Below are 25,530 nucleotides of genomic sequence, written 5' to 3'. Positions count from 1 at the left end.
ACTGCGCCTGGCAGGCCATAGCTCCAGCAGAGTCCAGGAAGACCTAAGGGTGGCCACATAGCCCCAAACTGAACAACTCTGCCACTGGGAGGGCTTTTGTTGCTGAGGGTCTCAAGTCCTTGAGAGTGCCCATGACTAAGAACTGGGGCTGAATGCCAACCTGATGCAAGACATCTGCATCTCGACAAGATGCCAATGACATCACAGAGGTGGCTGTCGGTCAGACACAACAGGACAGACTAGGCCTGAAAGCAGGGTTTAGTAAGCAGGCCTGCAAATAATCCAGTTCAAAAGAAGGAACTGTCTATTTGAACACATATGTCTCCAAAGAAGATAAACCTACAGCCAATGAACATGAGAAGATGCTCACGTCACAGGGCATGAGAGAAATGTAAAGCAAATCACAGCACAACCACTTCACACCTGTGATCCCTGGAGCTGGTGATGGCACGGGGCCACTGGGACACACGCCCTGTGTGCAGAAACCTACGGCGCAGGCGCAGCCATCCTAGAAAACAGCTGGGCAGTTGCTCAAAAGACTAAACACAAATTTGCCAAATATCCCAGAAATTCTCCTCCTGGGTAAAGGCCTGACAGGACGAAAGATACACGTCCACATACACGCTTGTACATTTGGAAGGTTAAAGGACGAGGAATGCTTCAAATTTGAGGCCACTTTGTGCTACAGAGACCCTCTTTCAAAGTCGGCCCTTCACAAAAGTGTGCACGAATGCTCACGGTTCCATAGCAGCACTGTTCAGAATGACCAGAGAGTGGAAACTACTAAAAGGCCATCATTGAACAAATAAAAGGTGGCATGTCCTTAACCACTACCCGGCCATGAAAAGGAATGCAGTTGTCATATGTGCTATAACATGCATGCACCTTAAAAACATTATACTACCCAGGCGTGGTTATGTACGTCTTTAATCCCAGAACCTGGGAGGCAGAGGTAGGTGGAACACTATGAGTTCGAGGCCACTGTGAGACTACATAGTAAGTCCCAGGTCAGTCTGGAATAGAGTGAGACCCTACCTGGGGGGGGGGGGGAACAGAGGGGATAGCTGGAGAGATGGTTTAGTGGTTCAGGCACTTGCCTACAAAGCCAAAGGACTCAGGTTTGATTCTCTAGTATCCAGGTAAAGCCAGATACACAAGGTGGCAAATGTGTCTGGAATTTGTTTGCAGTGACTAGAGACTCTGGTGCACCCATTCTCTCTATATGCCTCTTTCTGTCTCTGGAATAAAATTAAATTAAAAAATACTTTTTTTTAAAGGGGGGAAGCCAGAAGCACAAGGATTGCCATGAGTTCGAGGCTACCCTGAGACTCCATAGTGAATTCCAGATCAGCCTGGGCTAGAGTGAGACCCTACCTTGACAAAAAAAAAAAAAAAAAATTACACTATAAAAAAAAATCAACCTTGGGATGACTCAGAAGGTATCGTTGTGCTAGAAAGAAGTGACAGGAGTGCTCAATACTGCAATATCTCTATCACACCTTCCAAGGCTCAGGGTCTATTGCGGAAGAGGTGGCAGAGCCAAAGGAAAGGTAGGACTCCTTACAACGTGCTCCCCCAGACACAAAATGTCCTGGATATCCATGACCTCACAGTGCCTGACACTACCTACACTAGACCATCATAATAGGAGGAAAAGATCATGACATCAAAATAAAAGAGAGACTGATTGAGAGGGGGAGGGGATATGATGGAGAATGGAGTTTCAAAGGGGAAAGTGGGGGGAGGGTAGGCATAATCATGGAGTACTTTTTATAATCATGGAAGTTGTTAATAAAAAAAATTTGAAAAGAAAAAAAACTAGAGGGCTGGAGAAATGGCTTAGCATTTAAGGAGCTTTCCTGCAAAGCCAAAGGACCCAGGTTTGATTCCCTAGGACCCACTTAAGCCAGTTGCACAAGGTGGCACATGCGTCTGGAGCCCCTGGCATGTCCATTCTCTCTATCTGGGTGTGGTGGCACACCTGTGATCTCAGCACCAGGGGAGCTAGAGCAGGAGGATTACCATGAGTTCAAAGACAGCAGAGGCTACATAATGAAACCCTGTCTCAGGAAAAGAAAGGAAGGAAGGAAGGAAGGGAGGGAGGGATGAATCAATCAGTCAAGGGCTGGCAAATAATGGCTCAGTGGACAAAGCACTTGCCACTTCAGTGTGACTTCCAAGTATGGAGGTCTACCACCTACAGAGAGCACTGGACATTAATCCCAGCCCATCTGCTGAACTGGCATTGAAAGAAGAAATGAGACCCTACCTCAAACAAGCTGGAAGGTGAGGACTGACACCCAAAGTTGTCCTCCAACAGACCTGCTGTGACACACTCGCACTTGCACTGCTCACACTTGAACATGCTCACACACGCATCACCCATGCACCTAAAATAAAATCTGAACAACGAACGTAACAGAAAATAGACATATGGGCTGGAGCAATAGCTCAGTGGTTAAAGGTTCTTGCTTCCAACCCTGACAGCCCTAGGTTTGATTTCCCAGTACTCACATAAAGCTAGATGCACAAAGTGATGTATGCATCTGGAGTTTGTTTGCAGTGGCGCCAGGCCCTGGCACACCATTCCCTCTCGCAAAGAAAGAAATAAAATTGAAAGGAACTTATGATCTGACTCCCCATCGCTTTGACTGCCTGAAACTGAATAAAGCTGCAAGTACGGTCAGTTCAGGGAGCCCTGGAGTGTAGCCCCCAACCCTCTATTAAATCATAGCTTGTGTGTTGTGTGTTCATTTCACATTTATCCAAAAAAACCTCTGGGCGTTGTTTTAACAGGCCAGATCATATTGTTGCTTGCAGCCAAAGTCTACGTGAAGGTCAGACACCTTATTCGAAACAGTCTGCACAGGAAATAAAATTACAGTTTCTATTCATCATATTAAAAAAGGAGACTGGGCATGGTGGCATATGCCTTTAATCCTCGGGAGGCAGAGGTACAAGTGTCTCCATGAGTTTGAGGCCACCCTGAGGCTACATAGTAAATTACAGGTTAGCCTGGGCTAGAGGGAAACCCTACCTCTAAAGAACAAAAATAATAAAAATAAAAATAAAAAAAAGGGAGGGGAGGGGAGGAAGGAGGGAGGGAGGGAGGATCAGTGGAGTTGTAGCTTCGTGGTACAGCATGTGGGTCAGGGTGGACGTGAAGACCTGCAATTTTTCCGTGTTGGTGACAGACTTCTGCAGTTTGGGAACTGGTAAGCTCACCGCTGGGAGGCCCTGAGCAGAGTGCCTGACCATGGGGGTACTTTAGCTGTGCTTCTATCTCCCCACTGTGTCTGAAAGCAAACAGCAAATATGATTGGAGGTCTAGGGGAATACTGCTAGTTAGCTTATATGAGCCTAACCTGACTCTAGGTTGACTACATAGAGATTGAACCTGGGGCCTTCTCACATGCTAGACACATGTTTCCTGGGACTGAAATGTTATACAGGAGGGGAACACCTGCACTAAAACAAACCGTTCAGGTGTGGGTGATATGGTGCCTTCCAGAACACTCATCAACCCATAGAAGTACATGGGGTACTGCCAACTGGAACCCCCTTGTGGCACTTACAAATAGTCCTTCAAAACCTGACCAATTTGTACAGCTTGTTACCTGGTAGGGAGTGGGAAGGTAAGAGTTGGCATAGTGAGTGTCACATGCTTACCAGAGACTGGCACAGCCATCTGATGGTGTATGTCATAAAGAGCAGTTATGCCTCTCGTGGAATTATAGGAAGCCTCGAAACAATTTTTGAATGTTCTTGCATTTTTTGGTACAGGTTGTTTCCCTAACCCAAAAATATGAAATGCTCTGACATATGAAACACCACTATTGATGCTCAAGCCTGAAAAATCACAAGCATTTTGGCTAAAGGACATGCAATCTGAATCAAGAAGATACTAGTACAGGGCTGGAGAGATGGCTTAGCGGTTAAGGCACTTGCTTGCTAAACCTAAAAACCCAAGTTCAACTCCCCAGGACTCATGTAAGCCAGAAGCACAGGGTCATGCAGCTGCACAAGGTGGAGCACATGACTAGAGTTCAGTTGCAGTGGGCAGGGGCCCTGGTGCACTGATTATCTCTCTCTCTCATAAATAAAAATAAACAAAAAAAGAATATACTCATGTAGGGAGGGGGCTGGAGAAGTGGCTCAGCAGGCTCTTGCTTGCAAAGCCTGATGGCCAGGTTTGATGCCCCAGTATCCATGTAAAACCAGATGCACAAAGTGGCACATACACCTAGAGTTCATCTGCAATGGAAGGAGGCCCTGGCATGCTCATACTCTCTCTTTCTGCTTATAAATAATAAAAACATAAAATAAAAAAAATTTAAAAACATAGGGCTGGAGAGATGGTTTAGCAGTTATGGCACTTGCCTACAAAACCTAAAGACCCAAGTTTGATTCCCCAGTACCCATGTAAAGCCAGATGTACAAAGTGGCCCAAGCACCTGGATTTTATTTGCAATAGCTGAGGGTCTGGCACACCCATTCTGTCTGTGTCTTTTCTCTCTCCTTGCAAATAATTTTTTAAAAAGGGAAAGGGAAAGAATATACAAGTGTGCATCCAGGAGCTATGCAGAAAGTAGCCCACCGTGAGACATTTTCTCCTGACGGCCGCTGGCTGATGGCAGCACCAGTTCTCTGCATCCCACCCGACGGGACTGGCAGACTAGGCTGTCATATGCTGGATTCATGTGTGACATGGTGACTGCAAACACCCAATTCCTAAGGGTGCAACTTACTGCAAGCCTGTCCGTCATGAAGTTAGCCAGCTAAAGTCTGCCCTTGGCCTTTAATCTGTCACTAAAGAGAGCTGGGCACTGCTGCCCACAAGAGACTTCTTCAGCTGCCCTCAATGGCCCATCCCACAAAGCTCCCAGGAGGGACCCTGACACCCACAGATCCACAGGCGTGAGGAAAGCAGGGGCCACATTCTCCCATGATGCTGCTGGTCACTGCACGCAGCCTACACAGAAGGCACAACGCTTGCAGCTCCGATGTCACCACAAACGGCAAAGTCATGTCTAATAAACCACGTAGGACAGTCAAGAATGTATGAGTAACTGAGCAATCAGGGGAAGGTTCTAAGTATGGAGAAATAAGATAAGGAGCCAGCAATTGTTTTTAGTGTTAGATCACAAGGGACTGAATAGCGCCATGAAACACGGCCTTTCTGGACCTGCTGGCCCTGGGGTCATCGCTACCTTGCACCTCAAAGTGCCACCACTCAAAAACTTCCAAAGTGCTTCCAAAGTGCTATTTGTTTGCTTATTTTTTTTTTGTTTGTTTGTTTGTTTTTGGTTTTTCGAGGTAGGGTCTCACTCTGGTCCAGGCTGACCTGGAATTAACTCTGTAGTCTCAGGGTGGCCTTGAACTCATGGCAATCCTCCTACCTCTGCCTCCCGAGTGCTGGGATTAAAGGCGTGCACCACCACGCCCGGCTGTTTGCTTATTTTTTTAATTATTACATTTGTTTTAAATTCAGAAGTCAGGAGGCGTGAGGACAAATCTGGGGACCAAAGACGGGGGAGTGGGATGCACCCTCGTGGTCTAAGGGCCATGTCCATAGATCTGGCTATGCACCACCATGCCTGGCTTATTTTAACACACACACACATTTTTAGTTATTTATTTGCAAGGAGAGAGAAAGAGAGGAGACAGAGTAGATATGCCAGGGTTTGCAGCTGCTGAAAATCCTAGATGCATGCACCATTTTGTGCATCTGGCTTTACATGGGTACCAGGGAATCAAATGCAAGTGCCTTAACTGCTAAGCCATCTCTCTGGGCCCCCAATTTACTTGTTAAGTAGAGGCTGACATTGTATTATCTACTACTCAGTACTCTGCTAAACAAAAGTAGACAAACTCCAGCTTAGGGGTCCGATCTGCCTGCTTTTTTTAAAAAAATTTTTTTTTAGAGGAGAGATTAACAACCAAGAAAGAGGCCCTGCCTAAACACCCAACTGTGTCCTCTCCCTCCAGCGCCCCGAAGAAGAGCAGGAGCCATCACCAGTGACAAGTAGTTGTGGCAGCAGAGCAGCGCCAGCGCCAGCTCCCCACGCAGGCGACAACACTGCGCCTCCTCCCTGTGGTCTCCGGTGCTCTATACTCAGGAAAACTCTAGAAGCAACCCCTGCAAGTATAGTCTCAATATATTTATTTTTGTTTGCAGATAAGTAAATCTCTCACAAAGACTTTTTAAAAATATTTGTTATTATTAATTTACTTATTTGACAGAGAAAGAGGGAGAAAAAGAATGGGCGCACCAGGGCCTCCAGCCACTCACTGCAAATGAACTCCAGGCACATGTGCCCCCTTATGCATCTGTTTAATGTGGGTCCTGGGGAACCGAACCTATGTTCTTTGGCTTTGCAGACAAACACCTTAACAGCTAAGCCATCCTTCCAGCCCTCACAAAGAAATTTTTAAAAATTACATATAGCCAGGCATGGTGGCGCATGCCTTTAATTCCAGCACTCGGGAGGCAGAGGTAGGAAGATCACTTGTGAGTTTGAGCCCATCTTGAGACTACATAGTGAATTCCAGGTCAGCCTGGGTTAGAGTGAGACCCTTCCTCAGAAAACCAAAATTAATCATAATCTAATATAAACCATAATCATAATTTAACTATAAACCAGGCATAGTTCATTTGCAGTGGCTGGAGGCCCTGGTACGCTCATTCTCTCTCTCTCTCTCTCAAACAAACAAATAAATAAATAAATATTAAAAAATAAAAAAGCCAGGCATGATGGCACATGTCTTTAATTCCAGCGCTCAGGAGGCAGAGGTAGGAGGATCACTGTGAGTTTGAGACCACCCTGAGACTACATAGTGAATTCCAGGTCACCCAGGGCTAGACTGAGACCCTACCTCAAAAAAAAACCTGTAAAACAAACAAAAAAAAAAGTGTATGTGTGTGCTCCCATGAACACATGCACACAACAGGGCCTCCTGCTGCTGCAAACTCCAGACACATGCGACCTTGTGCATCTGGCTTTATGTAGGTACTAGGGGACTGAATGCAAGCTGGCAGGCTTTGCAAGCAAGAGCCTTTAACAGCTGAGTCATCTCCCTAGCCCTTGCCAGCTATTTTTAAATGAAAGTTTTATTGGAACACAGCCTAACCATTCATGTGCTTATGTGCTCCACTGGCGAAGCTGAGCAGACGTAAAGGAGATGTAAGAAAGCCCACACTTATCATCTGCTTTCTAGAAAGCCCACTGGCCCCTGAACAGGGTAGGAGTGTCTTCCCCCCACAATACCCAGCCTGAAGCAGGGTAAACTTTGCAGCTAGTGTATGAACCTAGGTCCTGGAAGCACAAACAGGCATCAGTTCAAGGACTCTGCCTTCGGTGAGCTGTGCAGCCTTGGACAAGTTGCAGACACACTGTGGGTTTTAGGCACTCCAGCTCTAAAATGGGATACTGGCCACCTTGGAGGGAGGTGGCACATAGAAAACAGGGGGACCCCAGCTATACCCACTGAGGCAGGTAGGATTAAAAAAAGAAAAAGAAAAAGCAAATTGAACATGGTGGAACACACCTTTAACCCTAGCACTTGGGAGGCAGAGGTAGGTGGATCGCCATGAGGTCAAGGCCATCCTGAGACCACACAGTGAATTCCAAGTCAGCCTGGACTACAGTGAGACTACCTGGGGGAGGGTAGTTAAAAAAGAAAATGAAGTCAGGCTTGATGGTGCATGGTGGTTCCAGTAGCTGGGAGGCAGAAGTAGGAGGATCACTGTGAATTCAAGGCCACTCTGAGACTACAGTCAATTCAGGTCAGCCTGGGCTAGAGAGTGAGACCCTACCTCACAGAAGAGGAGAGGAGAGGAAGGGAAGGGAGAAATGGCTTAGTGGTTAAGGTGCGCTTGCCTGTGAAGCTTAAGGACCCAGGTTCTTGCAGGTACATAGACACATGGTGCATGCATCTAGAATTCATTTATACTGGCTAGAGGCCCTGGCATGGCCATTCTCTCTTTATTTAAAAATAAAAATAAAGGGCTCAATTCACAATAACTTAGAAATGGAACCAGCCTAGATGTCCCTCAAGTGATGAGTGGATAATAAAAATATAGCACATTTATACAATGGAGTTTTACTCAGTGGTAAAGAAAAATGAAGTTATGAAATGTGAAGGGAAATGGATGGATCTGGAAAGGATTATACTAAGTGAGGTAGTAACCCAGGCCCAGAAATTCAAGTGTCACATGTTCTCTCTCATATGTGGATCCTAGCTACAGATAATCATCTGTGTGAGTAGGAAGAAAGCTCAGTAGCAAAGGCCAGTAAGCTAGAAAAGAGATATAAAGGGAAGAGAAAGGAAGGGAGGGGGGTACTTAATAGGATGGTATTGTATATATGTAAGTAGAAGAATAGATTAAAGTGAGGTCAGGGGAAGAGATTGAGTAAAGGAGTGGTGGAGGGAGGACTAATTAAAATCTAAGAGGATATACATAAATCATACGAAAACCTACTTTTTTGGACAATGGAACACAAAGGAGCCATAGATTGTTGCTAGAAATTTTTCAATACCAGGATAGGATACCTTCCAGCGAGTTGTTGGCCAGGGAGGTCCCTGATGCCCCCAAAACATTATAGGCCATTGCTGAGGTCCTTGGTTTCCCATCAGGAATAGATGGTAAGACCTTACTGCTGAAGACTCCACATACTTGGGCTGCAAGGCCACTGAGAAATCCTGCTGGAACTGAGCTGATAACCTCCTCCATGTAGACCAGCTGACAGAAAGCTGGAAAAAGCCATTCTACATGCAGTTCAATGGGAAAGAGAGAAATCACCAGTGAAGATACTCAATAGTAGATACTGCAAGCCTTGTATTTGGCCAGTGAGGCCAAATGAGCCAGCAGATGCAATAGTGGCACATCTGTCATGAGGGGAACCAACTAATTGAAGTGGAGGCCCACTCCATGTGAGGGAATAGATCCCTGCTACTGAAAACTTAAAACAGGGGTAGTCATGAGCTCTAAGGTTATAATGTCTACTGCTGACTGGCTAAAAATATATACTATGCTCATCAAACTGCCCAGTAAGCACTTCTTTTAATGTTCATACCCTTTTATGAATGCACCTTTTCATATGGCAGTGACCTGGGGATGACTCAGAAGGTACCATGGTGCTGGAAAGAAGTGACAGGAGTGCTCAGTACTGCAATATCTCTGGCACATCTTCCAAGGCTCAGAGTCTATTGCAGAAGAGGTGGCAGAAAGAATGTAAGAGCCAAAGAAAGGGTAGGGCTCCTTACAACATGCTCCCCCCCCAAACACAAAATGTCCTGGATATCCATGACCTCACAGTGCCTGACACTACCTACATAAGACCATCATAACAGGAGGAAAAGATCATGACATCAAAATAAAAGAGAGACTGATTGAGAAGGGGAGGAGATATGATGGAGAATGGCGTTTCAAAGGGGAAAGTGAGGGAGGGAAAGTATTACCATGGAATATTTTTTATAATCATGGAAGTTGTTAATTTAAAAAATTTTGCAAAATAAATAAATAAATAAAGGGCTGGTGGGATGGCTTAGCAGCTAAGGGGTTTGCCTGCAAAGCCAAAGAATCTAGGTTTGATTACCCAGGACCCATATTAGCCAGATGCACAAGTTGGTACATGCATCTGGAGTTCGTTTGCAGTAGCTGGAGGCCCTGGTGCCCATTCCGCCCCCCCCCCGTCAAATAAATAAATTCATTAAAATAAACTTTAAAAAAAAAGGAGGGCTGGAGAGATGACTTAGCAGTTAAGGCATTTACCTGTGAAGTCAAAGGACCCAGGTTTGATTCCCCAGGACCCACGTAAGCCAGATGCACAAGGGGCACATGCATCTGGAGTTTGTTGGCAGTAGCTAGAGACCCTGGTGTACCCATTCTCTCCCTCCCTCTCCCCTTCCCTCTTCCCTCCCCCTCTCTCCCTCCCTCCCTCTCCCTCTCCCCTTCCCTCCCTCCCTTTCCCCACCCCCCCCCCCCCGCTCCTTGCAAATAAAATAAGTAAATAAAAGGAAAAGCAAGCTGGGTATGGTGGTGCACCCCTTTAATCACAGTACTCGGGAGGCAGAGGTAGGAAGATCACCGTGAGTTCAAGGCCACCCTGAGAGTACATAGTGAACAGGTCAACCTAGGTTAGAACGAGACCCTACCTCAAAAAAAAAAAAAAAAGGAAACAGAAGCCCTTAAAATGAATAACATAAAACTAAGAGTCGAGGACCAGGGCTGAGAAGGGTGGCTCAGTGAATAATAGCACTTGCCGAAGCGTGAGGACCCAAGTTTGGATCCCCAACTCCCACATAAATGCCTGGTGGGACTGGCAGCCCACCTGCCCAGTGCTCAGAACTTGAAGACAAGAGGTCCTCTGCACAAAGTGGCTGGCTAGACTAGACCAATGGGCAAACTGGGGGTTCACGATGCCCTGCCTCAATGAATAAGGTGGAGAGCAACTGAGGAAGACACCTGCCATCCGCCACTGGCTCCACATGCACCTGCACACAAACATGCATACCCACCCCAAAGACCCTACTGACGGCCACAGGACCTGAAGGGTCCATGTGTTAGCAGGCCATTCAGAGAACAGCCGCCCTAATGGGAGCCACTCAGACTCGCAGATGCCCAGCTCACTTGGCTGGCTGACTGAACAATCCACACTGAGAGGCGCACATGTGGGCCAACACACCAGCCTTGGAGAAGTGCCAGTCTGGATGGCGTTCATTCACACTCTCCTCACTTCACCCACCCCTAATGTCCTGCCAAGTGTGTGTGCACGTGTGGTGTATGCAAAGTATGTGCAGATGAGTGTGCACATGCACAAAGGCCAGAGGAGGATGATGGGACCCTCCTCATCACTCGTCTGCTGCGTTTCCTTGAGAACACCTTTCAATGAACCTGGAGCCTGTGACATTTTGTTGGTGAGTCACACCAGGTTTTTTACATGGGTGCTTACCCCCTTAGTCATATTTCCAGCCCAGTTAGATGCATTAAAAAAAAAAATTAGGGCTGGAGAGATGGTTTAATGGTTAAGGTGTTTGCCTGCAAAGCCAAAGGACCTCGGTTCGGTTCCCCAGAACCCATGTTAGCCAGATGTACAAAGGGGTACATGTGTCTGGAGTTCATCTGCAGTGGCTGGAGGCCCTAGTGCACCCATTCTCACTCTCCCTCTCTCTCTCAAATAAGTTTTTAAAAAAATGTTTTAGCTGGGTGTGGTGGCAATTTAATCCCAGCACTTGGGAGGCAGAGGTAGGAGGATCACCCTGAGTTTGAGGACACTCTGAGACTACAGAGTGAATTCCAGGTTAACGTATGCTACAATGAGACTCTCCCTCAAAAAAAAATTTTTTTTGTTTTATTTACGAAAGAGATAGAAAGATAGAGGCAGAGAGAGAAAGTGGGCATGCCAGGACCTTCAGCTGCTGCAAACAAACTCCAAGATGCATGTGCCACCTTGTGCATCTGGCCTACGTGGGTCCTGGGGACTAGAACCTGGGTTCTTTGACTTTGTAGGCAAGCAACGTACCCACTAAGCCGTTGTTCCAGCCCTAGGACTGCTGTCCTTCCCTCCTTTCTTTTTCCTTTTTTTTTTTTTGGTTTGTTTTTTCAAGGTAGGGTTTCACTGTAGCCCAGGCTGACCTAGGATTCACCATGTAGTCTCACTCAGGGTGGCCTTGAACTTCCAGGGGTCTTCTACATCTGCATGGTTCTAAATTTCTTCCCAGCGGCAGGCCTGCTGTACCACTGCAACCCCGCAGTGTCCACACAGGCAGAACACAAAGCCCAGCTGGCTTGTTGGCAGGGTTGGCGCTCTGTCTCCAACAGAAGAGCCGTGCGCCCACTGGGAGGCCTGTGTGCTGATCATCAGAGGAGACTCACATGTTACTGTCCAGTGCTTTGGGGAGAGGGGTAGAGGTGAGTACAGCTGTTCCTTCAAGCAGACAGACATGCTCCCCACCAGAGGAACCAGAGACCATGAGGTACGTGCTCCTGTTGGGGCCTCTAACTTGTCACAGATTCACAACTCCAGCAGACAATCCATCAGCGTCAAACCAGTACTATCCCTAAATGGCTCTGAGCAGCACTACTGAGGCTTGGAAGGTAACCCAGAGCAGTGACAACCAGTCATAGCTCTCACGCAGACCATGTCCTGGGAAGCCTGTGGCCAGCAGTACCTACTTCTGCTAGGACTTAACTCCAGGCACTGCTACATTTCTAGCTCCAGCTAGCTCAGTTCTAGCCTTCTGCACACATACCCCATCTGGGAGCTTTGTGATGGGAGCTGCCCAAACAGTAAACTGCAATACGGTGCGTTGTGACTAATCTGCACTTACAGTGCCTATACGGGCTACTGAAAGTGGAGAAGGGTTGAGGAGATGGCTCAGCAGTTAAAGGCATTTGCTTGCAAAGCCTGACAGCCTGGCTTTGATTATAAAATCAGATACACAAAGGTCTCATGCATCTGGAGTTTGTCTGCAGTGACAAGAGGCCCTGACATGCCCATCCCCTCCCTCCCTGTTTCCTTGCAAATAAATGAAATACTGAAAGGAAAAAAAAAAAGTGGAGAAGGGCTGGGTTGGAGATAGTCCGCTGGGAGCCCACACAGACCGGGAGGAACTGGGATTGCAAGCAGATGACGGGCATCTGTGAGCATGGTTCACGTGTAGAGGGGCTTGCTCAGCACCATAAAAAGATTTTTTAAAAAAGCCAGATATGGCAGTCTACGCCTTAAGACCCAGCACTCAGGAAGCAGAAGTAGGAGGATGATCACCGTGAGTCTGAGGCCACCCTGAGACTACACAGTGAATTCCAGGTCAGCCTGGGCTAGAGTGAGACCCTACCTCAAAAAACCAAAAACCAAAAAAAAGTAAAGAAGGCCAGCGTGATAGCTCAGTGGGACTGGCACGTACATGAGGCCGAGGTTCCATGCAGAGCATCTCAAAGAAAGGAAATAAAAGTGGGTACAGGGCTGGAGAGATGGCTTAGTGGTTAGGCACTTGCCTGTGAAGCCTGAGGCCCTCAGTTCAAGGCTCGATTCCCCAGGACCCATGTAAGCCAGATGCACAAGGAGGCGCACAAGTCTGGAGTTCGTTTGCAGTGGCTGGAGGCCCTGGCGTGCCCATTCTTTATCTATCTGCCTCTTTCTCTCTCTCTGTCGCTCTCAAATAAATAAATAAAAATAAAAATAAATTTTTTTTACGAAGTGGGTACAGGAATTGAGAGGCATCTCTGGAAGTCACTGAGGGCAAGCATGTTTAGAATAAGGGCCAAAAGCTAACTTGAAACGATCCCCAATGTTCTGGCTGCCAGAAGCCACGGGCATTAGCACTGAGGCAAGCGTCTGCTCCAAACTCAGAAGTGGCTCAGGAGGAAACATTCGTGCACATGGTTAAAGCCCCATGGCACTGTGACAACAGCTGCTGACTCACCATGGCTGGCAGTTAGTTGTTCAACTTCTCTATGTGTCTGAATGTTTCTCATATTAAAAAGCTGGGGTGAGGATGTTGTTTTAGAGGGGAAGACAGCCACATCACAAGATTTCACACCCACAAAGTCTGAGGCTCTACATGAGAGATGCTGGAGATCTCAGACTGGCAGCTAAGAAGGTGATGCCCATGTGGCATTCATCCCAGTACAAGTACCAGGTGTACTTAGAACCTGGGAAGACAGTGGGGAGGGGAGGAAAGAATAAAGGAGGGGAGAATAGGGGAGGGAGGGGAGAGGAAGGACAGATGTTGGGCAAAGTCTATAGGATAATGAATGGGAAGGAGATTATAAAGCAAGAGAGTATTTGCTTTGGCAGCACATATACTAAAACTGGAACCATACAGAGAAGATTGTCTATAATTATGGAAGTTGTCAATTTAAAAGGTTTGAAAAAAGAGGGCTAGAGAGATGGCTTAGCAGTTAAACTGCTTGCCTGCAAAGCCAAACGACTCAGGTTCAATTCCCCAGGACCCATGTAGGCCAGACAGATGCACAAGGTGAAGCATAGGTCTGGAGTTCATTTGCAGTGGCTGGAAGCCCTGATATGCCCGTTCTCTCTTCCTCTCCCCGCCCCCATAAATAAATATTTTAACCACCACCAAAAAAAAAAGCAAGAGAGAAAACTTTGGCACAGTCAGGTATAATGGAGTCCAGGGAAGAAGTTTCCATTACGAGGGCACTGCTGACCACATTAAGTAAGACCAACAGGTCCAAAGGAAGACAAGGACCAGAGCAGTGTCAACAGAAGCAGTGACCTACCATTCTGTAGTCATCTATGACCTTTGGGGAGCAATCACCCAGTGAGAGGCCAGGCAGAAGGAGGAGGTTAGGAAGATACAGAGGCAGACATCCACTCCCAACAGCACAGTGCTAGGATGCCCAAAACCAGGGACAGGCTTTTATCCTTGGCTAGCAGATGATGTCATCAACCTTCAGGGCCCTAGAAACCCCTTAAGTCATTAAACAGAAGCTTCCAGCAGTGCACATGCCAAGCCTGATGCTCCTGAAGACTCCTGAAGACTCACAAGAGACAGGATGCACGGGCCTGTAACCCCCGACCTGTGCTGGGGAGGCCAGCCAGTCAGGGCAGCTTCCCCAGCCTGCATCTCAGTAGAGCTCCTGCAAAAGGATCAGAACTGAACAGAGGGAGGAGGAAGACCAGAGCTGCAGCCAGAGGAAAACCAGCTCCCCCAGGCAGTATGCAAATGAGGGACGCTCTCTTTGAGGGTGCCTGCAGGAAATCTCCCTGTCAGTGCTGACTGTTTTCATTCTGCTGTCTGTCGGTAGGGCTGACTGCACCCCCAAACATGACTCAGTATCTTAATATTTTTACCTTTTAAATTGCTAGTCAGACTGCTTCCCAGATACCACTACGTTATCAACTTGAACCAAAAGTGATTCAGCAAATGTCTCAGCCCCTTGACCCAACTGCAGAATTTAAGTGTGGCTCCAATCTCTCAAAACAGGTAAACAAGCTGAAAATGCCCCAACTGTATAAGCTGGATATAACCCCAAAAGGACAGTCCCTCCAATATATACTGACAACTGAATCCTTATGAGAAAGCATTGCTCATGTGTTTGAATCAGACAATCACCTTGCACAACCCTGCTTTAGAAAAACAGCATACTTGGGTCCTCGGTGAACTCTGGGCAACTTGGATACAAATAACTGAGGCTTCATTCAACAGTCACCCTGAGCTGCTGGCAAGTAACCTTGGATGGGACAAATTGAGACAGTTATCCATTAACGTGATTCAATTTTACTCTGAACTACAAAAAAAGAAAAAATTCCAGTAAGCACTCAGCTCCTCCCTGTCTGTAACCACATACGTCAGGTGGTTCATGATAGACCCCTGGGGCTGAGATGTCAGGAAATTGTGAATGGGCACTGCTGCTCTGTGAGAGCTGCCTAGCCTCCTCCCTCCCCAGGCCCAGCAGAGCCAGGAGGGGCTCCAGTTTAAAAAAAAAAACAAACCCAACAACAACAAAAAACAAAAAAATAGGGCTGAAGAGATGGCTTAGCGGTTAAAGCTTAAAGTGCTTGCCTATGAAGCCTAAGGACACATGCTCAATTCTCTGTCCAGATCCCACATAAGCCAGATGTACATGGTGATATATACATCTAGAGTTCATTTGTAGTGGCTAGAGGCCCTGGCAGGTCCCCTCTCTCACCTTCCCCACTGTCTCTAATAAATAAAAATAAAAAGCCACTCTCTCAAACTTCCTGCAGGGTAAGGGGCAGGCAGCACCCTGTAAACTGTAGGGTGCTTTCTAAATGGTCTCAAGTGTCACTTTTCAAAACCTCTTGATGACCAACTGAAATTAGCAGCTCAACCCAGAAACAGGCCAGTCTGGAGCTCAGACCTCAGCCCTGACTGCAGCTCTGGGGACACCAGGAGCAGCTGACATTGCTCATGTGCCTGGCAGTGTGGTAGCAGTATTCACGTTACACATGATAACCTCACCCTTTGAAAAGTGCTGGCCTTCAACAGGTTCCATAGAACTCCATGAGGCCAGACAATAGGTAAAATAGTAAAAAAAGAGAAAGTTCCTCTTGAGCAAACAAGAAAGTGAAAAAGAACACAATAAATTGGCAAAGTAGGGAAGGGACAAAAAGACCTTTAATGTCCTGAGGCAAAAAAGGTGGTGCACAGGCTGAGGTTGAACTCAGGCCTCTCCTGGGAACCCTTCCTGACCCTGATTCATGACTCAGCGCTCTTAGCAGGAGGATGACAATGGCAGCAGCTGAGGGGACAGGAGGTCAAGTTGACAGTCCCAATGTTGGCGGTTTCTAAGAGAACTGGGAAATGCCAGCTGCTGGGGGCCCACTACTTTGCTTGGGGAGGATGGGCACTTGGTGCTGGACTGAGTCCGACCCCAGCTGCTTTCATCCAACACTGAGGCCCTCAGAGTTCACCAGAAACAAGAGGTATTTATTTTGACAGTTCTGAGAAGCCTGGCAAGCAGCACACAGCGCTGGCACCTGGTAAAACACCACCTGCCTCCCTCCCTGCTTGCCTGGGGCGACCTCCTATCCCACTAAGGCTTTCACTCGTTAGAGACTGGAGACTGGATAGCTACGCCAGCACTGGCTGCAGACTCCCATTTGGTCAGGACGCTAGTTGGGTGTCGTCAGGTGGGAACACGCCGACTAGACTAGTGTTCAGCCTCCTCCGCTCCCCAGCGCGGCGATGCTGGACCAGTTCCGTAACCTCACTGTTGCTCAGCTTTCTCCTCTGAATGATGCAGCTAATAATAGCACTTCATTCACAGGGCGGCTGTGAGCACTGAGCACAGCACCCTGAGCGCCAGGCCCATAGTAAACAGCGCACATTTGTCTCTTATCCAGATCTCCATCATCCTAGAAATTCGTAATCTTGTTACCTGTCTTTGGGGAATTTCAAAAGAGGACTTTAGGCCGGGTGTGGTGGCGCACGCCTTTAATCCCAGTGCTCTGGAGATAGAGGTGGTCAGATGGCACTGAGTTCAAGGCACCCTGAGACTACATAGTGAATTCCAGATCAGCTTGAGCTAGAGTGAGACCCTACCTCGAAAAACCAATAAATAAATAAATAAATAAAAGAGGGAAGCCAGCACACATTCATAGGTATGTTCCACCCCACCTGGAGGCTGGTAGGTTTATCTTTAACTGCACATTTCTGAATTTCTGTTTTGTTTTTTTGAGGTAGGGTCTCACTCTAGCCCAGGCTGACCTGGAATTCACTCTGTAGTCTCAAGGTGGCCTTGAACTCATTCATGGCGATCCTCCTATCCCTGCCTTCTGAGAGCTGAGATTAAAAGTGTGTACCACTACGCCCCGCATGAACTTCCTATAAAGACAAAAGAACATGAGATTGAGGAGTACAGCTAGAAGAGACTTAATGAAGCCCAACCTTCCACAGCCCTCCTGGGCACACATCAATGGGGAATGCCTATGCTGCTAAAACAGCTCCCTCTGCACCTTGTGCTTGCCTGTGCCCCAGGGAGTCAACTTTCTTCAGGGCAGGGTGGCACTGACTAACCCACAGGATGGAGCATGGACACGCTACCCTTCGGAGTACTGCATCTGAACAGGCTCATTTCAGAGACTAGAACAACCTCAGATCTCATGGCAGAGAGAAAATGAGGCAATGACTTGGCCAAGGTCATTCTGAGAAGGTGCCAGCCAAAGAGCATCCAAGAGTTTTGCCTTCCCATTGCAATACAAAACACACACCATCATCTGGCCAAAGTGCCCTTGAGTCAGGCAATGAGCACAGAGGCATGCCAGAAGCCCTAAGGCCCAGAATTAGAAGCAGGGAAATCAAGGGACAGAGAATAAAAATCACAGAACAGCTGTGAAGAGTCTCCAAGCTGTGATCCTATCTGAATACAATGCAATTTAGAAGCACTTAGCCCTGCACCTTGGCTAACCTTACATAACTTCTTCCTATTACATCACTAAACAGTGGCTGTTAATGGGCACCGCTGGCACCTGGACTAGTGAGACAAACTTCTCAGGCTATGATGCTACACCTAAATAGCCTTCCCCATGGAAATGCTGGTCTGAGCAGGAGCCAAAAATAAACTGCAAAGCAAATTCCTCAGAGACCTGTCATCTGGGATGCTTCACCCACATAGCCCCACGAAGGCAGAGGAACCACAGACAGCTTGAATGCAGACACTGCCTCTCATACCCGGGACAGCCTACATGTTACAGCAATGGAAAGAACAACGCAGAGGTGGGAAAGCAACTGCTGGGCGAGGGTGCACACCTGTAATGGCAGCACTTGGGAGGTGGAAGCAGGATCAGGAGTTCAAGATCAACCTCAGCGACATAGCAAATTCAAGGCTAGGCTGAGCTGTGCAAGACTTCATCTAAAAAAAAAAAAACAAAAACCCACAAACTGGGTGTGGTGGCATACGCCTTTAATCCCCAGCACTCTGGAGGCAGAGGTAGGAGGATCACTGAGAGTTCCAGGCCACCCTGAGACTATATAGTGAATTCCAGGTCAGCCTGGGCTAGAGTGAGACCCTACCTTGAAAAACCAAAATAAATAAATAAATAAAATTAAGAAAAGGCTGGACAGAGATGGCTTAGCAGTTAAGGTACTTGCCAACAAAGCCAAAGAACTCAAGTTCAACTGTCCAGTACCCATGTAAAGCCACGTGTACAAAGTGGCACATCATCAGGAGTTTGTTTACAGTGGTGGAGGTCCTGACCCACTCTTTCTCCCTTCCTTTTTTCTTTTTCTTTTTCCTTTTTTTTTTTTTTAATTTTTTATTTTTCAAGGTAGGGTTTCACTGTAGCCCAAGCTGACCTGGAATTCACTCTGTAGTCTCAGGGCGGCCTCGAACTCACGGCAATTCTCCTACCTCTGCCTTCCAAGTGCTGGGACTACAGGCGTGTGCCAGCATGCCCAACTTCTCTGTATGTCTGACTTGCAAAGAAATAATACAATATTTTAAAAACAAACAAAAAGCCAGGCATGATGGAACACCCTTTAATCCCAACCCTCGCCTTTAAACCCAACCCTCGAGAGGCAGAGGTAGGAGGTTTGCTGTGAGTTCGAGGACAGTCTGAGACTATGTGGTGAATCCAGGTCAGCCTACCTGGGGGAAGCTCCAGAAGGAAGCTGAGCTTGAGCAGACACGGGGTCATGTTGTATCTGTTCCTTGTGGGGTGAAAACTCGTCGAAACACAGCAGGGGGTAGCCACACAACAACCCAGGTCTACCCAGGGCTCAAGAAGGCTTAGACGACTGTCAGCCTCTGGCCTTATTTCAAAGTGCTGCTCAAAGGATGATCAACCAGCAATGGAGAAGGAGCCAACCTCTGCAGAGAATACCTGAGGCCAGGTGGGAAATGTCAAGCCTATGAACAAGCTACCAGGCTAAGGAGTAAGAAAATGGGAAAGGGCCTGGAAGAGGGAAGGCTGTTTGCTTCTTTCAAGCCCTGGCCACAGGGAGCTTCAGGAAAAGGACCATCAGGGCAGAAAAGAGAAATTCGGCACCTAAAGGCACTTGTTTACAAAACCAGAAGGTCCAGGGTTGAATTCTCCAGTACCTGGGTAAAGCCAGAGGCACAAAGTGGCACATGTGTCTGGAGTCCCCCCCCCCCCCAGTTAAATACTTTTTAAAGGAGGATGGAGGCTAGAGAGATGGCTTAGCAGTTAAAGCACTTGCCTGCAAGCCAAAGAACCCAGGTTCGGCTCCCCAGGACCCATGTAAAGCCAGATGCACAAGGTGGCACATGCATCTGGAGTTCATTTGTAGTGGTAGAGGCCCTGATACTTCCATATTCATTTCCCCCTTCAAAAAAAATAATAAATCAACTTTTTTTTTTAAGAGGGGGAGAGGGGGTGGCCACCCTGAGACTCCATAGTGAATTCCGGGTCAGACTGGGCTAGAGTGAGAGCCTACCTCAAAAAACCAAAAAATAAAAATAAAAAAAATAGAAAAACAGAGGGGATGGCTGGAGAGATGATTTAGCAATTCAGGCACTTGCCTACAAAGCCAAAGGACTCAGGTTTGATTCCCCAGTATCCAGGTAAAGCCAGATACACCAGGTGGCAAATGTGTCTGGAGTTTGTTTGCAGTGGCTAGAGACTCTGGTGCACCCATTCTCTCTATCTCTTTCTCTCTTTCAAATAAAGTTAGATTTAGAAGATTTTTTTAAAAGGGGAAGGGGATAGAACCATAAATTCCACACTCTGTGAAAGAAGTGACTTTATTTCTGCTGGGCATTTACACGTAAGTGGCAGCAAAGGACTTGCTGCCCATCTCTATAAATGTTTGTTACAAACTTATATCAAAAGATTAGTATCTCGGGCTGGAGAGATGGCTTAGCAGTTAAGCACTTGCCTGTGAAGTCTAAGGACCCTGGTTCAAGACTCGATTCCCCAGGTCCCATGTTAGCCAGATGCACAAGGTGGCACATGCATCTCGAGTTCGTTTGCAGCGGCTGGAGGCCCTGGCGCACCCATTCTCTCCCTCTCTCTTGCTCTCTCCCTCTTTCTGTCTCTGTCTGTCGCTCTCAAATAGATAAATGAAAATAAACAAAAGACTTTAAAAAAAAGATTAGTATATCTCAGTGGTGGCGCACGCCTTTAATCCCAGCACTTGGGAGGCAGAGGTAGGAGGATCAATGTGAGTTCGAGGCCACCCTGAGACTACAGAGTGAATTCCAGGTCAGCCTGGGCTAGAGTGAGATCCTACCTCGAAAAATCTTAAAAGAGATTAGTATTAGCCTGGAGAGATAGTTTATCAGTTAAAGGCACTTGCTTGCAAAGCCTGATGGCCCTAGTTCAATTCCCCAATATCCACATAAAACCAGATGCAAAGTGGCACATGCCCTTAGAGTTCGTTTGCAGTGGCAAAGGCCTTGATTACAGAGGCGTGCCCTCTCCACTCCTCCTCTTTCTATCTTAAATAAAAATATTTTTTACAAAAGAGATGTGCACCACCACAGCCAGGTATGGTGGTGCACGTCTTTAATCCCAGCACTTGGGAGGCAGAGGTAGGAGGATCAACATGAGTTCGAGGCCACCCTGAGATTACACAGTGAATCTAGGTCAGCCTGAGCTTCAGTGAGATCCTACCTTGAAAAAAAAAAAAAAACTCTCAGTAGAGTGCCTTTAATCCCAGCACTGGGTAGGCTGAGGTAGGAGGATTGTTGTGAGTTGAGGCCACCTTGAGACTACAGAGTGAATTCTGGTCAGCCTGGGCTAGAGGAAGACTCTGCCTTGAAAAACCAAAAAAAAAAAAATGAAAAAAATTAAATAGGGTTGGAGAGATGGCTTAGCAGTTAAGGTGCTAGCCTGCATAGCCAAAGGATCCCGGTTTGATTCTCCAGGACCCACATAAGCCAGATGCACAAGGGGGCGCATGTGTTTGGAGTTCATTTGCAGTGGCTGGAGGCCTTGTCACATCCATTCTCTCTCTCTCAAATAAATATTTTTTAAAAATAAAAATTAGAGCCAGGCGTGGTGGCGCATGCCTTTAATCCCAGCACTCGGGAGGCAGAGGTAGGAGGATTGCCATGAGTTCAAGGCCACCCTGAGATGACAGAGTTAATTCCAGGTCAGCCTGGGCTGGAGTGAGACCCTACCTTGAAAACCCAAAAATATAATAATAATAATAAATAAAATTTAAAAATAGATTAGTATTAACTGAGGCATGGAGTTTCTTCTTGAAATCCCAGCTACACTGGGTGTGGTGGTGCACGACTTTAATCCTAACACTTGGGAGACAGAAGTAGAAGAAACACTGTGAGTTTGAGGCTAGCCTGGGACTACAGAGTGAGCTCCAGGTCAGCCTGGCTAGAATGAGACTCTACCTCAAAAAAGAAAGCTGGACGTGGTGGAGCACGCCTTTAATCACAGCGCTAGGGAGGCAGAGGAAGAAGGATTGCCTTGAATTCGAGGCCACCCTGAGACTACATAGTAAATTCCAGATCAGCCAGGGCTAGAGCAAGATCCTACCTCCAAAAACCAAAAACCAAAAATAAAAAGAAAGGAACAGAGAGAGGGAGGAAGGGAGAAATCCCAGCAACTCAGAAAGCTGAGGCAGGAAGATGGCAAGTTTCAGGACAACCTGTGCTACAAGAGGAGTTCCGCACAGTCTGAGCTACAAAGTAAAATGAGACAGAAAGAGACGATTCCTAAGCCTTCACTCACTCCCTACCAACTGAATATGTAGCCACAAAATTATTCTGTACTGTTGACACAATTCATTGTGACAGACAGCTTACTTCCCCATTCCCCCAAATCTCCTCTCCAGTCCTTAAAAACAGAACTGGGACCTGCTGCCCACACCTGGGAGTTCTGTATCCCACCACTTCCTTGAATTCCTTGGCCTTGGTTAAGTCCAGAAGCTATAGAAACTTCGATGACAGAGGAAATCACTACCAGAGCCACAAGATGGGTCCCAACACAAAAGTCACGAACAGGAACCTTCAAAATCCATCCAAGCTAGAGGCTGTAATGCTGTTTTGTATGTAACTCCACAAAAGGTATTTCAGGTCAAATTTTATGTAATTACAAGTGGTGGAGAGGCAGCAGAACCTAACTATAAACAGAGTGAACCACCAAAGTCAAGAACAGGAACAACTCATAAACATGGTAGTGCCAGTAGCCAGTTGGGCCTGCTCTCTGAGTGCCAGAGCAGAAGGCCATGGTGCCCAGGACACTGGAGCCAAGCAAGTTGCATTCTAAAAGTCATAAACTTCTAGAAAAGATGGGTAATAAAGCACTTTTTAAGCCCCACAGAAAGCCACTGGCAGTGGACTGCCAGTAACACAATACATGCATGCACTCACAGTACAAAAAGCAGTAACTCCCCCCACCCCCCCCACAATTATTTTTAACAAGCATTCTGCAGCAAAATGTATTTTCCAAATACTTGAATTTTCTGAGCGTCATAAAAGTTCTTACCCAATTTGCATTTTTCTGAGGGAGCTGTGTGTGGATTTACACCACGGATGCATGTGCATTACTGACAAGAGACATTGCTGTATCAGCAGTCACTTCTGTCACAAGAAAATGGATCACAGGCTCTTCTCAGTACAGCCTTTCCCTGCCCAAGCCATCCCCTCAGTCTCCCTTGCAGAATGGGGCATGAACCCTGCTCCTCTGTGGTCCTTTTCTCCTCAGTGTGAAAAACCCACACTAACTTCTAAAATGCCTCCCCTGCTAGGTGTGGTGCCCTGACTCCTGTTACCCCACTGCTACTAGGGAGGCTGAGGCACGAGGGTCACAAGTTGGCAAGAACCTGTCTCAGAAAAAGTAAAATAGTCGGGCGTGGTGCACACCTTTAATTTTGGCACTTGGGAGGCAGATGTAGGAGTTCGAGGCCACCCTGAGACTACATAGTGAATTCCAGGTCAGTCTGGGCTAGAGTAAGACCCTACCTCGAATAACCAAAAAAATGTAAAATGAGCCCTGGATGTGACTCGGTGGTAAAACACTTGCCTAGCATCTACATGTTCCTGGGTTCAACCCTCCAGTATTGCAAAAATAAATAAATAACAGCCTCCCAGAGACCTGAAGTGATGCGTCTGATTCATGCTTAGAAATGTTTTCTTTAAGGGCAGCTGAATGAGGGAATGAGCTATGATATACAGAAGTGTGTGTGGATCACTGATAGGAACTCTCACTCAGGAAAACAAACCCAACCTTGGCTGTAAGGTTTCAGGTTTATGACAGGCCTGTCTGTTTTGCAAAACTGCCATATTCCCTATACTTTGTCCTAATAGCATAGAAGATTCTGGCATTTGCTTGACAGCCTCAGCTTAAGAAAATCCCTACAGCTTTTAACACTCCTTCCATGGTTCTGTATGACTTTCTCTCCAAGAAGTCCAGAGGCCCCCCAGTAACAGCTGTCACATCACACACGGCCCCTCCTCAGTGCTCTTAATATCCTAGTTCTGATTGTTAATGATTTTACTCACAAAGTTCCCTCAGAGCAATTAAAATGAGGCAGCAAGGTAAAACAAAACAAAACCCTAAAAAAAAAAAAGAAGAAGAAGAAGAGGTTGAGATGCCTCCCATCATGCATTCGGCCATAATCTGGAGGATTCTCGGGTTTTTGCATCGCGGGGATCTTCACCTCTAGCTTTGTTTTGGAATGCCCACAGCCCCTGCCTCCACAGACCCGGCCCGGCCTCCCTCTGGGGATGCACACTGCAGCACTGGAGCTCCTTGGAAGGGGTGTTGGGGGGGGGTAGGTGTCAGCTAAACGCCGCACTGGTGTAATGCCGAACGCGCCTCGGAGCCTGGGGAGGTCCCCACGGGGCGTCCATCCGCTTCTGCCATCTCGAGGCCGACGCCACGGCTTAACCCGGCTCGCTCGTCCCCTCCCCGTGAAGCCGGGTCCCAGAGCCGCGGTGCCCGCCGAGCCGAGCCGGCGTGGGCACCCCCAGGCTGGTGCAATGACTTTGCATGGAGAGCACCCCCTCCGCCGAGGCGGTCCTCCCACGGCGGCCACTGCAGTGACCCCGACACCCACCCGGTCGTCGTCCCGGCCGGCTCCCGCCCTCCCGGCCCGGCCCGGCCCCGGGCTGCAGCCCGCCGCACCTTGGTCTCCTTCACGTGCTGCTTGACGCCCTCCGGGTACCACTGGACGCGCACGTAGCCGCGGCGCAGCGGGCTGGCCCGGCCCTCCTCGTGGCCCGCGCCGCCCGCCTCGGAGCAGCCCGAGCTGCCGCGGCCCTCCTCCTCGCCCTCCGAGTCCGAGTCCTCGCCGTGGATCAGCCGCACCAGCCCGAAGTGGACCGAGCCGCGGTAACGGCCCGACACCAGGTCGTGAGAGAACAGCAGGCGCTGCGAGCCGGCTTCGGGGCCGGAGTCCGAGGACGGCCCGGAGGCCGAATCCGGAGCGGGCGTCGGCGTCGGCGTCGGCGCCGGGGCGGGGGTTGCAGCTGGCCCGGTCGGGGCCGTCTCCGGGCCTGCGGCCGGGGCCTGGGCGGGAGCGCTGGCTGCGGGCTCGGGCGCTGCGGGATCCGCCATAACTGCTCTGCGCGAGTCTCGGGCGGCGGCGGCGGCGGCGGCGGCGGCGGCGGCGGCAGACGAGGCCGGGGAGGCGGGGCCTGGCGCGGGGGCGGGGCCGGCGCGCGCTGACGTGGCCCTACGTGCCGCCGTCGTTAGGGCACCGGGATGCGGTTGCTAGGAGCCGCCGCCCGGTCGCTAGGGGACGCTAAAGATGATGGGGGCGGGGGCGGGGGAAGAGGATGGACTGCAGCACGAGGGCGGGGCGAGGCCTCGGGGGACCGGCCGGCGTAAAGAAGCCGGGAAGGGACCAGGGCGGGGACCAGGGGGAGGAAGTGGAGTGGTCACCGAGGAAAAGGGGCGTGGCCCAGGTGGTGCGGAGGATGGCAGAGCGCTGTCAACGACGTTTCTTCCTTTTTTTTTTTTTTTTTAAAGGGGTGTGGATTTCTGTTGGTGATGGTTTGGCTTGGAGCAAGGTCTCTGGTCCCGACTGTCCTGGAACTCACTTTGTAGCCAGGCTGGCCTCAAACTCATGACACTGTGATCCTCCTACCTCAGTTTCCCTAGCGTTGGGATTATA

The 25,530-nt window shown here is 48.3% G+C and overlaps 1 protein-coding gene and 1 pseudogene across 1 annotated transcript in view; both read right to left on the bottom strand.

Moving 5' to 3' along the window:
- Positions 1 to 24,971, bottom strand: part of Ube2o (ubiquitin conjugating enzyme E2 O) — a 56,633-nt gene extending 31,662 nt beyond the window's left edge. Inside the window, exon 1 of the mRNA XM_004655212.2 lies at positions 24,540 to 24,971. Coding sequence (XP_004655269.2) covers positions 24,540 to 24,971 — 432 coding nt within the window. The remainder of the gene's footprint in view (positions 1 to 24,539) is intronic.
- Positions 5,961 to 6,155, bottom strand: LOC123463679 (annotated as a pseudogene).
- Positions 24,972 to 25,530: the final 559 nt, after the last annotated feature.

This window comes from Jaculus jaculus, chromosome 9 (genome assembly GCF_020740685.1).
Source record: "Jaculus jaculus isolate mJacJac1 chromosome 9, mJacJac1.mat.Y.cur, whole genome shotgun sequence".
Taxonomy (NCBI): Eukaryota; Metazoa; Chordata; class Mammalia; order Rodentia; family Dipodidae; genus Jaculus; species Jaculus jaculus.
The sequence above is the reverse complement of the archived record's forward strand: the minus strand, read 5'-3'. Positions and strand labels throughout refer to the sequence as shown.